Source organism: Rhea pennata, chromosome 3, assembly GCF_028389875.1.
Source record: "Rhea pennata isolate bPtePen1 chromosome 3, bPtePen1.pri, whole genome shotgun sequence".
In the NCBI taxonomy this organism is placed as follows: Eukaryota; Metazoa; Chordata; class Aves; order Rheiformes; family Rheidae; genus Rhea; species Rhea pennata.
The window spans coordinates 20,551,469-20,565,232 of NC_084665.1; the positions used below are offsets into that span (position 1 = coordinate 20,551,469).

The 13,764-nt window shown below is 34.6% G+C and overlaps 1 protein-coding gene across 8 annotated transcripts in view; it reads left to right on the forward strand.

The window, feature by feature from the left end:
• The window catches only part of KIF16B (kinesin family member 16B), a 146,627-nt gene that overhangs the window by 75,742 nt on the left and 57,121 nt on the right, over positions 1-13,764 (forward strand). For 6 of the 8 annotated variants that reach the window (XM_062571746.1, XM_062571751.1, XM_062571752.1 and 3 more), the window contains 6 exons: positions 4,645-4,677; positions 5,030-5,083; positions 6,790-8,148; positions 11,554-11,712; positions 12,623-12,728; positions 13,253-13,303. In XM_062571746.1, coding sequence (XP_062427730.1) covers positions 4,645-4,677; positions 5,030-5,083; positions 6,790-8,148; positions 11,554-11,712; positions 12,623-12,728; positions 13,253-13,303 — 1,762 coding nt within the window. The remainder of the gene's footprint in view (positions 1-4,644; positions 4,678-5,029; positions 5,084-6,789; positions 8,149-11,553; positions 11,713-12,622; positions 12,729-13,252; positions 13,304-13,764) is intronic. The other 2 variants (XM_062571747.1, XM_062571749.1) reach the window with 1 other exon arrangement.

Consider the following 13,764-nt stretch of genomic DNA (forward strand, 5'->3'; position numbering starts at 1 on the left):
TTCCTGGGTCCTCCTTCTTGCCCATTTTAATGACTGGAGTGTCACTGGCTTTCTTCCAGTCCTCAGGCACCTCTCCAGTTCTCCAGGACCTCTCAAAGATGATGGAGTGGCCTGGCAACAACATCCGCCAGCTCCCTCAGTACCTGTGGATGCATCCCATGCGGGCCCATGGATTTGTGGATGTCTAGCCTGCCCAGAAGGTCTCCAATCCTACCCTCCTCAACCAAAGGAAAGTCTTCCCTTCTCCAGATTTTCTCCCTCACGTCCAGGCTCTGGGATTCTTGACGGCTGCCCTTAGCAGTGAAGGCTGAAGCAAAGGTGGCATTCAGTAATTCAGCCTTCTCTGCATCCCCTGTCACCAGGGCCCCCACCCCATTCAGCAGCAGGCCCACATTTTCCCTAGTCCTCCTCTTGCTGCTGATGTATTTGAAGAAGCCCTTCCGATTGTCCTGGACATCCCTTGCCAGACTCAAGTCCAGCTGGGCCTTAGCCTTCCTCGCCACATCTCTACATACTCTGACTGCATTCCTGTAATCCTCCCAAGTAGCTGTCCGCTCTTCCGCATTCTGTGGACTTTCTTCTTCTGTCTGAAATTGGCAGGAGCTCCTTGCTCACCCATGCAGGTCTCCCACCCCTTTTGCTGCACTTCTTACTCAGAGGGACGCACCGCTCTTGAGCTTGGAGGAAGTGATGTTTGAATAGTCGCCACATTTCCTGGACCCCCCTTCCTTCTAGGGCCTTAACCCATGAGACTCCATCAATTAGGTCTCTGAAGAGCCCAAAGTCCGCTCTCGTGAAGTCCAGGGTTGTAGTCCTGCTTGTTGCCTTACTTCTTTCCTGCAGGATCCTGAACTCCACCATCTCGTGGTCACTGCAGCCACAGCTGTCCCCAACCTTCACATCTCTAACCAGTCCCTCTCTGTTGGGAAGGACAAGGCCCAGCAGGACACCCTTCCTCGTAGGCTCCTCCTCCATTTGTTACAAGAAGTTACAACAAAGGAGTCCCGCTCCTTTGTTGCAACAGAGATCAGCTGGATGCTTCTGTATGGCAGCACATCTCCAACAAGTGCGTTGTTTGTGCGTGTGTCATCTCCTCCTGCGATGACATGACAGCCTGGGGTGGGGGGGGAGGTAGGACTTCACTGGCAGGTATGAGATGGGCCTAATATTTCTAATATTTTAAGACTTGAGGAGTCTCAAATTGTAGAAAATTCTTTCTTGGCTTGTTATTTGTGGTAAAGGACTAACTTAATTTGTGCTTAGTAGGTTAAGAGTTCTGTTATACAAATTTTAAGGGTTTTTTTTCAGTCTGAATATTTGTTAGCAGTGGTAACTGAGGCAGGTTACATCATGCACAAAACAAGATCTCTCTATGTTATCTTAGTCACTGTATCTAGTAAAGATTGTTGATTAGTGGAAATTGCTATACTCTTCATGTTTCTTTCTATATAATTTTTCTGTAATAGTGAAAATTCTTTTTTCATAAAGAAGATAGCCCACACATTTTGCCTACTATATTTTGTATTTTTCTTGTGTGAAAATTCATAGTATTATCTTTAAATTGCTTTTTCAGATGGGTGGTCTTTGTGTGCAACTTGTGTTGTGGTTCTAAGTTTAACTGTTGATTTCCTATATGTAGAGGTAGTTGCAAAAAAAAAATTGGTTTAACATGCAAAATTCTTTGTACTTCTAGTTCCCAGTCTGTATCTTTAATCTGGTGTCATGCAACACTGCTTCAGCTAATAAACTTTGGATAAAATAGAGTTTTACTCGTAGATTTGTTTTGAAGATTTAATTTGTGGATCTTCTGTAAGTTAAGTTACACTGGAACTGTAAAACAAATCATGGTTTTAACCTTAGTCTTAGTTTTAACCTTAATCCTTTAACCATGGTTTCAACCTTAGTCTTCTCACAAATTTAGCATTTTAAAATTTATCATACAAATTGGTCTACTGAGCTAGCATTGTAGCATCTTTGTAGTCTTGCCATTATTAGAGCTTTTGTAATACATGTTGTAACAGTTCACACTTCAGTGCTGTGTAAATCAAGCTATTGTAGTATTATGTTAGTAAAACTGATTTCCTTTTCTCTGCAGCTTATCTGCACTGTTCTTATCGCTAGATATGCCATTTTTCCCAGGAAAATGGTGGTCATTTTGTTCTGCACAGATCAGATTAAGTTCTTTTGTGGGAGTTCTACAAAAGAAGAAAGGATAGATTCTAGTTCTTAATATCTGTCTTTGTTTTAATTTCAGCCAATATTTTTTGTATTCACAGCAGTGCTCACATTTATTAAAAGAATAGAGGTTATGTGAGAAAGATTTTTAATAAGGATAGACTAAAACAAAATACATCTCCTATGCTGAAATAACTTCAGAACCAATAACCAGTTAGAAGCAAGTATTTCAGAGGACTAATGATCTTAAAAATAGAAAACTACTAAATATGTTTTGAAAATGAGCAGCCAAGTAAGGAAGATGGACATTGCTATTACCCCAACAGAAATAAAGGCAGCATCTTAAATACTGTTGATGGAGAATCCTCGTGGGGTGGAAATGCTAGGACTATCCTCATGGTAGGAGAACCTTCAGTGGAGCTCAGACCTTCTTAAGCATCAGAATGTCTACGTAGCAATAAGACACCAAGCTTGCATGATAATCCATGTTTTGCTTTGGAGAATAGCCATATTCCCTTAAGAAAGAACCACTTCCACGTTGTTCATTCTGAAGAACCACAAGATTCATTTCAGTGTAAAGTCAGTCTGATTGCCGTGACACCACTGGTGAAGGGGACAGAGATGCTTCCTGAAAGAGTCATGAGATGTTCACCACTAATCTGTTTTTATATTGGAATGATTACTGTAATGGCTCATTTTCTTTTTATTAGATATCAGTCAAAAGCCAGTCACCATTTTAATACCTGTATAACATAATTTGCCAAGATGCATGTTTTTTAGGTCGGTAATAATGCACAGTGATTTTGCTCTGGGTTTTGCACATTGTTAGCATATCTGGCAGGTTTTACTTCATTGTGGCTTAACTAATTGTGAGAATACTTGTAAATGGCCTTTGCCAACTAAGCAAAGGTCTACATCTGATTGTGCTCAAAGGACATTTGGGTTTTGAGAATCCAAAGCTATATCCTCCAGTCTGTGTTATTTTGGGCTAAAGTAATGATAAATAGGGTGAGGTTTGTCAGCTAAGCCCTAGCTAAGAAATGAGAACTAACGGCTGCGAGTTCTGGAAACGGACCATAGCCAAACCAAGGGCTTTTGAGTTACAGCTTAAAAAAGAAAAGCTCGGCAACCGCTTGATTAGACTTTTGCTTTATGGAAGTCCCTGATTTTTGTTCAAATTGCTTTGTGGCTTTTACATTGGTGTTGTATAAATTGATTGAATTAAAAATATGAGATGGTTATCGTCTCTCTTGGTGCTGTAACTTGGAGATAATGCCCAAAAGTGTCCTTCCTAAACTTTGTCTTAATGCAAACATGAAGGGGCTGTTCATTTATATGAAGGTGCTGATTGTCTTGGATTGTGTATAAAAAAAAAAAAAAAATCCACATTTGCTAATATCTTGGACACTGTAGAAAGCACTTTTTGAAATGGATTTGTGAGAAATAAGGAAAAATGTAAATTGTTAAACTTGTGTTTCTCTGTTACTAAAGAGGTTGAAAACATACTTCTTGAGCATTTATGAATGGAAGTTCATTTAACTTGCTTTAGAAATATTACACTGGTATATTTTTTTGCTTATTACCTTGTTATTTTCTTTCTGTCATAGGCATATGTACAATTTTAGAACGAAATATTAAGTGTACCTGTTTTTAAAAAAGCTGTCTACACAACTGCAATAATGACAGCTTAAATCTAGCTTATGAGGTCATTTTAAATTAGACTGCAATTCCTCAAGTAATCAAAGTTAACTTATGGTACATTCTTGTGCACACGCGCACACGCTCTCTTTCTTTCTCTCTCTCTCTCTCTCTCTCTCTGTATTTGCTTGAGTATTTCAGTCCATATAAATAGGTTCTCGGTGCTTTAAAAAACTGCTTTTATTTTGAAAAACTTTCTTATAAACACACAGATCTTTCAAAAGATATTAAATCAAATAGAGAGTTCTGTGCAATGGTAATATGAACTAATATTAAAAATAACAGAAAGTACTCTCCCCTACTCACTCAGAACTTTGTTAAACTAATTACGTTGAAGTATTGTGAAAGTATTTTAGATGAGTTTGTGTTGCATTCCATGCCTGGAAATTCTACACTGCATGAATTTGAAGTTTGCCAACCCTACTGATTACATTGTAATAATTATTTTTTCTTGGGAGGAAAACTAAGAACTACATCCATGCTACAGCTGAGTTCCAGGTGCTCTTTCCCAGCTTCTTTCCTAATAAACTAAAAGATTATGAGTGTTGACTATCATAGATATTTGAAAAGCATTTTTAGAAAAAAATAACTATTTAAGTTTGACTTTGAGCTGTAGTGTGATTGACTGTTCCATGAGTCTAATCAGTTTAATCTCTGATCAAGGAAAATGTTGTCAACTTTAAAATATTCTTTACTGCTAATGTGATTTTTTTTTTCCTATCAATTCCTTACTTAATCAATCACTCTGTTTCCCTCTACCTTCCATGGCAGTCTTTTCCCTGTGAAAGGACCAATCTGTCTAAGGTAGAGAAATTCAATTTCTATGTATTGATTGCCATGTCTGCATGTAGTTAACTTGCAGAGGCTATGCTAATCATTAATCTGTCCTGTTTATCTCTACTTTTGTATTTTTTTCCCCAAAATTCATTTATTTTTCTGTTCTTACGCAAGTATCAGGCAGCATGATATCTAATTTGTAACCCTAATAAAGGAAATATTTTCAGTTGTTAAACAATAGTTTTATAAAACCTTTTGATTTCCATCATTATAATAATTTTTTACACTGACATCATAAATTGTATCTTCCTTTTCTGGTGTGTGATTTTTGTCAGAAATAGTACTCTTTTATTCATATTTATTTATTGCTTTTATTTAGGCTAGAATTTGAGAGACAACAACGAGAAGAGCTTGAAAAGCTGGAAAGTAAAAGGTAACCTTATTCACTGTGTTTTTTGTATAATTTTTGAGAATATAAATGTATATTCTCTCATATATGTATGTGAAAAAGTATAAAACTATATTAAAGGAAAAATATATATGGATCAATATATATGTATATATATCATTGTGGACTCATTTAAGCCATTAATTTTGAATCTCAGCATTAATCAGCAATAATTAATGATTAAATAATTGATTTAAATAATTTTATCTTGTTTTTTTCTATGAAGTCTTCAAAGATTTAATTATTTTCTTGAAGAACTGTTGATTCTCATTGATTAGTAACCAGATAGACATGCTGAACTATAGCTAAATGTGATCTTTAGCAAAACAAATACCAAATTTAAAGTTATCAGGTAGATGTACTATCTAAATGTAAGTTATAGTCCTCATTCCTAATTTTCATGGTATTATTTTGAAAGATGACAAATGATTTTTTTTTTTGTACACTTGAGTTGCCTTTGGATGGAATCTTGGAGGAATGTAGAAAACTAACACTTCAAACTCTGCTTTTTTAAATAAATTATAGTGATAGTATGTACATACCAATTGTATTCATCGGCAAATTATTATAAAAAAAATTAGTTTGAAAGCCAAAACAAAGTGTTATCATCAGCTAATGAACTGAACTGATTGTTCTGGCTTCTCATACCTACTAAGATTTTGGAAGCAGTTGATTTCAGCATCTTGCAGATCACAGACTTGCTTTGACAACCTGAAAGAGGCTTTCTGTTTTATCAGCTTTAGAGAGCTTTCTCAGTTTTGAAACATCTGGTTATATAACCAGACTGAGTTATATAAACTCAGAAAGAATAACTCTGAACGATTAGAAGCTGTTATTTAGAAAAAGTTAAAGATACTGATATTTCTCCTTTTTGTTATGTTGATGTGATTTGGATTCAGATTACGATGAAGTTGCTTTGCTTCTGCTTTAATTTATCAGACTTGGGCTTCTCCAGAACTGATACATTGTCTTTACACGTGTTCAGGCAATTATATTAATGGGATAATTGTAGCATACCTTCAAGTCTCAAGTCTTTCCTCACTCTGAACCCATTAGAGCCTTTAAACTTAGTGTCATACAGGATGTCTTAAAGCAATTTCTTCTCAAAAGAATCTATTCCTAAACTTATAAGCCTGTTTATTGACAGCTTAAGTGGGTTGGAACCCATTGAACTAAAAAATTGTTTTAATTCACCTGTTAGCTCAAATTTGGTGGGGACAAATATCTAATCAAGTCCTTTTACCGAAGTCTGTGTATAAAAAAAAAAAATACATGTGTGTGTGTAAATGTTTGTATTTGCTCTTCACTGTGTGCACTGATACATGTCCTGTCAATATTTTTACTGGATTTGACAGAGCTAATACAATTTAATATTATTCTACCAACATAAATGCCATTAATTTATTTTCCTATAATTTCGTATGTCCACAACTTCGGGTGTTGATATAAGTTGTATTAATCTCTTTACCATTTGTCTCCAGCATTGAGCCAATTTCAGGTAATACAAGATCTTAACCTGTAGCACAATAAAATTATCAAAAAATTTTCACTTTAAGCTGTTCAGAGTGATATATACTGCAAAATTCTTGTCCAGATTGTCTTTACTTCTTAGGGAAATGCCATTTCTTAAGGAAATGTCTTTTGGGGAAAATGAAAAGTTTGAAATCTCCTATGTAAATGTTCTATTGTAGGAAACAAATAGAAGAAATGGAAGAAAAGCAAAAATCTGACAAGGCAGAACTTGTAAGAATGCAGCAAGAAGTAGAGTCACAGCGCAAAGAAACAGAAATAGTACAGCTGCAAATTCGAAAACAAGAAGAGAGTCTGAAACGGCGAAGTGTTCACATTGAGAGCAGGTTAAAGGATTTGCTGGCTGAAAAAGAAAAATTTGAAGAAGAGAGGTTACGGGAACAACAGGAGATAGAGATTCAGAAGAAGAAGCAGCAGGAAGAAATTTTTGCCCGGGTCAAAGAAGAGTTGCAGCGACTACAAGAACTTAATCATAATGAAAAAGTAGAGAAAATGCAGATTTTCCGTGAACTAGAAAAACTTAAAAAAGAAAAAGATGAACAATATATCAAACTAGAATCAGAAAAAAAGAGACTTGAAGAACAAGAAAGGGAGCAGGTAATGTTGGTGGCTCATCTAGAAGAGCAGCTTCGAGACAAACAGGTCATGATAGAGCTACTGAAGAGAGGAGATGTTCAGAGAGTTGAAGAAGAGAAAAAAGATCTTGAAGATATTAGAGAATCTCTTTTGAAAGTCAAGGAAGCCCGATCTGAAGGTGATGAAAACTGTGAAGAGTTAGAAGCAGCACAGCATAATTTCATAGAGTTTAAAAGAAAACAACTAGAACAGTTGAATATTTTAGAGAAGGATTTAGTTCAACAAATGGATCACCTAGAAAAGGAAATAGCACAAGAAAAAGGAACTCTAGACCACTTAAAATTTGCACATGAAGAACAGTTAGATATTGCCAAGAAAGAAGATGAAAACTTTGCAGATGCTGTACTAAAGACTGATGAATTTGAAAAGATAAAGCCAGCAGAATATAAGCTCCAATCTAAAGCACGCCAGCTTGAATACCTGAAGAATAATCATTTGCCAGCTCTGCTGGAAGAAAAGCAAAGAGCTTTTGAAGTTCTTGGTAGAGGTTTATTAGGATTAGATAATACTCTCTATCAAATTGAGAAAGAAATAGAGGAAAAAGAAGAGCAGCTTGCCCAGTATAGAGCTAGCACAAACCAGCTGCAGCAGCTTCAAGAAACATTTGAATTCACAGCCAATGTAGCTCGCCAGGAAGAAAAAGTTCGGAAGAAGGAAAAGGAAATCCTTGAATCAAGGGAAAAACAGCAGAGAGAGGCATTGGAACAAGCTGTTGCTAGGTTAGAAAGAAGGCACTCTGCTTTGCAACGTCGTTCCACAATAGACTTTGAAATTGAGGAGCAGAAACAGAAGCTTGCCACCTTGAACAACAGCAGCAGTGAACAGGCAGGTCTGCAGGCTAGTCTAGAAGCTGAGCAAAAAGCCCTCGAGCAAGACAGAGAACGGTGAGTATTGTAGTAGCATCAAGTTACTGGAGCCTATGCCCCAAGAGTGAATTTTCTTATAGTTTAGATTTTGAGAGAACAGATTGTTCTATTTCCCAGTGTTAAAAGTTTCCTGCTGAGCTTAAAGTAAGTTACCCGGAACTGAGGCTGTGTATCACTTTTTTTTAAAGGATTCTTGTTTTCTAATTGATTTCTATTCTATTCAGATACTTATCCAATCCCCAGCAGCACGGTATTTCCATTAATCACTGCAGTATTTGAATTTATTTTTTACCTATTCAGAAAGCTCAGGCAACCTTATGCTCTGTCTTTTTGCAACTAGTTACATTTATAAAATTAAAATATCATATTTTGTTTCTGTGGTTGTTCAAGATTTATATCCTGATAGCTACAGTAGACTGCCAGCTGCCTGTCGTCTGATGATGGGCTGCACACTTCCAGTATTCAGAGTAAACAGGTGTAATATTTAATATTTAGTAATTGGTTTCAGGGCTTAAAAAATACAGACTAACCATAGATCCATGTAAAATTTGATGTTAGCTTTGAGCTTATTTGATAAATATACAGGTACTTCAGCACAGCTCTGTGAATATAAAACCTTTTCTGTACAGAAGCAATGTCATCAGCTATATCCATGATAACTATGGATTAGCATTCAGGGTAAGTATGGGAGGGTCAGAGAAAGGTAGTTCAGGTAAGAATGAATATTCCTTTACCAGAGAAGAGAAAAAAATGTTTTTGCTTTGTTTTTGACCCAAGCAAAAATCCATTGGAATTTGTGCATTGAATTTAGGTGGTATGGAAAAGGGGCAAAATTGCTGTTTTCTAAAATATAATTATAAGTGTTGTTCATGTTAACACATGTTAAGTGTGATAATGCTAGAATTTTAAAATATTTCATTATTGGCAATATTATGACTTTTTCTTAGGATAGCACTTGTGATTTGTTTTTTAATTCTGCTGATGATTATGCAGTTCTGCATTTCAAACAGCTGCTTGATTAGAAAAATCACTCTTACTAGACCACAAATAAACTTTTCTATAAACAAATTGATGAGTTCTTTTGTATCCTTTTTCTTTTAAACTGTTATCAGAAGATAATAGTTTCTTTCTTAGCCCATGTAGAGGTTACTTTGTAAAGTTACATTGTGTGTATTTTAATTAAGCTTTTCAATACAGATTTATTGTTTTGTTGAAGCTGTTATCTTTATTTCTCATAATTGTCTTGATAAGCAGATAATCTGGTTTTGTACAGTGAGCATCTAACTTGAATAATGTCAGCTATAAACAAAGCAATGTTGCCCCCCAAATGGATAGCTCTAGCCCTGAAGAGACTGGTAACTGAAAAAAATACTGTAGTCAGCTAGAAGACTGAGGTTTGAAAAAGATACTGAAGAAGTGAAAAGCTATTTTTTTCTTTTCTTTATTTAAAGTCTTCTTGCACAAACTATATATTAAAAAAGAAAAAAAAATCTTGTAGTCTTTGATTGAATGGCCCAGGGACCTGTATAGTTCAGTTCAGAATATCATTTGTGCACTCACAGGGATAGTTGACTGTGAACATTTTTGCAGGAGAGCGGCTGAAGATACCTAATAGTATGTTAAATGTTTTGGGCCAACTACATCATTCTTATGCATGTGTGTTTGCATTTACAATTTGGAGTAAATTGGAACCTGTGACTTCAGTGTCTTGAACACTGTAGTGAATAGATGAATTGAGTGTATTCTTGTTGTTTATCTGGATATTGTTGTGTGATGATATATTCTGAAAAGAGAGGTTCAAATCAGTGTTAATGATCAGAAAATTTTTAAATACAGTGTTCATTTGAAATGCTGTACAAGCATAAATCCATCATATCTGGATAAAACTGGTTTTCTCCTGTTTGAATAACATTTTGTCTTTATTGGCATGAGATTTGTGGCAATAAAGTGAACAGAAATCATATTTAGAGTCATCTTTTGTGGCCATATCACTCAAAAGTAACAGGGTGTAGTTCAGTGTACTGGTGAATCCATCACACAGCTGGTTAAGTTTATAGCTGTAGTAAGTGATATCTTTTGATGGTAGGATGTGTACAAATCAAGAGAGAACTTGTGTTGCTTTAATGTCATTCTGATCTTTGCAGCTAAATTGATTTTTCCATTGATGCAAACACTCTCGTTTCCATCAGCCATCTCCCATCCACTTTCCCTCAGGATGCAGGACTGATTTACTGCGAATCAAAAGGAACAGATGGCTTCTAGCTGTGCTGCAAAAAGTGCTCTCTCTCTAAACATGAAGTAACGATTCAGCCTGCTTTAGTCCAGCCTAAGTCTCTGCATTTGTCCTCTTTCCATTTTTCTGTTTTAACCTTCAAGACAGAAAAAAGTCACATCATCATACTTCTGAGGTTGTATGGCTGAAAAATTTAAATACATGCAATTTTTGTGTTAAGTGTGAAATGCTAATTTGTATAGTTTCCCCTTTTGTAGGAAGTTCTTTTTTCTTATTCTATAATTTTCAATGTATAAAAAAAAACAATTACCTTTAGAGGCAAAAATTGTAACAGAAGCAGGGAAGGCTATTACTGTGTTACTAATCTAATCTCAGCTGTAATGCAAGTGAAAAGTGTATTTTGTGGTTTACTTAGTTTAATTTAACTACATAATAAGAAAGTGATAAATATTGCCAGAAGTGCTTCTTATTTTGTACTAGATGCCTCAGGCATTTTTGGCCAAAAATACTGTATCAAATTTTATGTATTCTACCATGTGCATGAATCTGGCTGATGTTAAATTTATTTGTTAGAGAAAATGAGGAGGATTCCATTTTGGAAAATGATTTATTAGGTATAAAAATAAATACTAGATTTTATTTTGCAAATAAATTTTCAAAACAAACAAGGAATAGCTGGAAATTAATCAGATTTGTATGTTTTGCACTCATTTTACAGATTTTCTTATAAATTTGTTTTGTTACATAATTCTTCTAGGTTGTCTTTGTTTTTTGGATTAGTATTGTCTTCTGTTTTTTCTTTTTTTTCGTTTAGCCATTTATTTATCACCAGAAGCCAAAGAACTGAGGTGGTCAATAGCATTTTGTAATAAGGAAAGTATGTTCGAGTGATCCTAGAAGATAGATTAAGTCTTATGAATTAATATTTAGTTAGATGCCAGTTACACTGGAAGTTATTAAAAATGTTTTATTTAGCTTAACAGTGCTGTTGTAAACTGTCTGTCAGTCTCTTATTATCCTATCTAAATATGCTGAAAGAAACAATGGGTATTTTTATATCTTTATAAATATTAATACCTAGGACCTTACATACAATTATACTAATGTAAGTACAGCACTTTCCACATGAGCTGTGGGAATCAGTGGAATTTTAAAACTGATGTGAATTACGTTTTAAAATCTCTTTATAGCCTGGACCAAGAAATTCAACAGCTGAAGCAAAAGATATGTGAGGGTGATGGTGGACAGAAAGGAAATCACGGCATATTAGAAGAGAGACTTTCTTACACCAGTTCACCTACCAGCCCAACAAAGCCGCAGCCATCCTCCATTCCACTAGTTGATGATAGGTAGGTAACCTGGATATCCGCAATATTTTGTCACAAATTTAAACAAAAGCTTTGGAACAGAAATAATTTGGAAGATTATTTTGTCAGGGTTAGAGTGCAATTAAATACTGTTAATTGTACTTAGAATAGTCTAGACATAAAATTAATATGCTGTACTTTACTTTAAATAACCAACTGGCTAATCTGTGGTTCCCATGCAGTTTGTTTTTCAATAGAGGTTTGCACAACTGTAGACTTAAATGCACTGAAATTGTTTTTATGTTTAGAGTTACTTCCTATGGTATTGCTTTATGCATGCTAAAAGCAAAAAAGTAAATGAAATTACATTATGCATTTTTAATAGGGCAGCAGCCTGTCATCATTTTTTTTTTTTTTTTTTAAAAAAAAACTAAACTATTATTTTTTCCTCTCAGCCTGTTTTACACTTACACATGCAGTAATTACTATCAACTCTTGGAACACTCTCTTTGTTTGAAGACAAGAATTTTGTTAGTCTAAGTTGCCCATATTACAAAATTGTAAAAGCAAACTACTAAGTAACAAACAAACAAAATACCAGCCTTCTCTTTCCTCCTTATCTCTCTAGCCCTCCAGAATGCTTTTACGTAGATATGTACACATAGCAGTGACTTAACCTGTAGTCCATCAAATTGTCTAGTGGTGTTTATAAATTGTTAACCTTGGCCTGTTAAATGAACACTTGCTGGGAAATCCCTGTTCTTTGCAGAGGGATAAAATCAGTCTAAAATTAAGCTTGCCAGTTAAGAATTGTGTGATATTTAGGGTCTATTTCAAAAAGCCCTTTAACCTACCTTAATATTTTTAATTAAGAATATATATATATATATATATATATATATATATATATATATATTCTTATTATTATTTTAACTTTGCCTGTATCTCAAAGGATAAATGCCTTTATTGAACAAGAAGTACAGAGACGGCTTCAAAATATTCATCACAGATCTGAGGATAACCGTGCTAGCCTGTCCTGGTCTACAGAAAGTTTAAAGGTGAGCAGAGCTGCGTAGGAAATACTGAATTTCAAAGCTGATTTGATTTCATTGTTCAATAATGTTGATATTTTTGTGCATTTATTTAATTTACCAGAAAATAAAACAGTAAATTGGGGTTTTAGGTTTGGCTATACATTTTTTTTTTTCTAGTTGACTGTATTACAAGTGTAATGGTCTTTGTAATGAAGATAGTGTAAATGGCAATAAGATGATTTCAGACAGGGTCAAAATGTTCCTTTTATGCTTTTATAATATACTGAATAAAATTCTATCAAGAAGAATGATGACTGTTTGCAAGAACACTAGTTGCACACAACTGCTTTTTTAAAAACTAAAAACCTAATTAATCAGAAGATTGACTTAATTCAATTTCAGGACAGTTTTTAAACAAATATAAATAAGAAAATGGTAATTTTTAGCCATTAAATAGGCTATCTCTTCCTATAAATACTTCTAAACCAACTTGTACAAGAGAGGTACTTTAATTATTTTATTATTACCGTCACCTTTTTTGTTCATAGGATAATGGGAGACTTAATAATGGCACTGTTCAACGCAAGCTGAAATATGAGGTAAGTCATAATTTGTCAGAATGAAATGATTGTCTTAAATTATGGCATGCCTGGTAATTAAATTTCTTAATGTTTAGCTGCATAATTAGAATTTCAAATTCATAGAAAGATTAATGGATAATAGAGACAGCAATGTATTTTTCCAGCTTGGAATTTTTGCAGTGATTTTTGCAGGTTGGGCACAGCTTTTTCCTTATTTGAAAGATGTGTTATTATGGTGGAGGTTTCTTCCTTGTTTTGTCATAATTCTTTATTTGAAACAGTATCCCTTTCCCGTTTTTAGAGGATAAAAGCTTTTTAATGAGGGGGAGCTAGATTGTCTGAATTCAGAATACCATTTCACAGTGAACTCATTACTGGAAGGATGTTTAAAACATTAGCAGTAACATCAGGGAAATTTTCTGTATATGTCATGATGGTTTAATATACAGACAATTTTATAGGTTTTTTAAACTGAACCT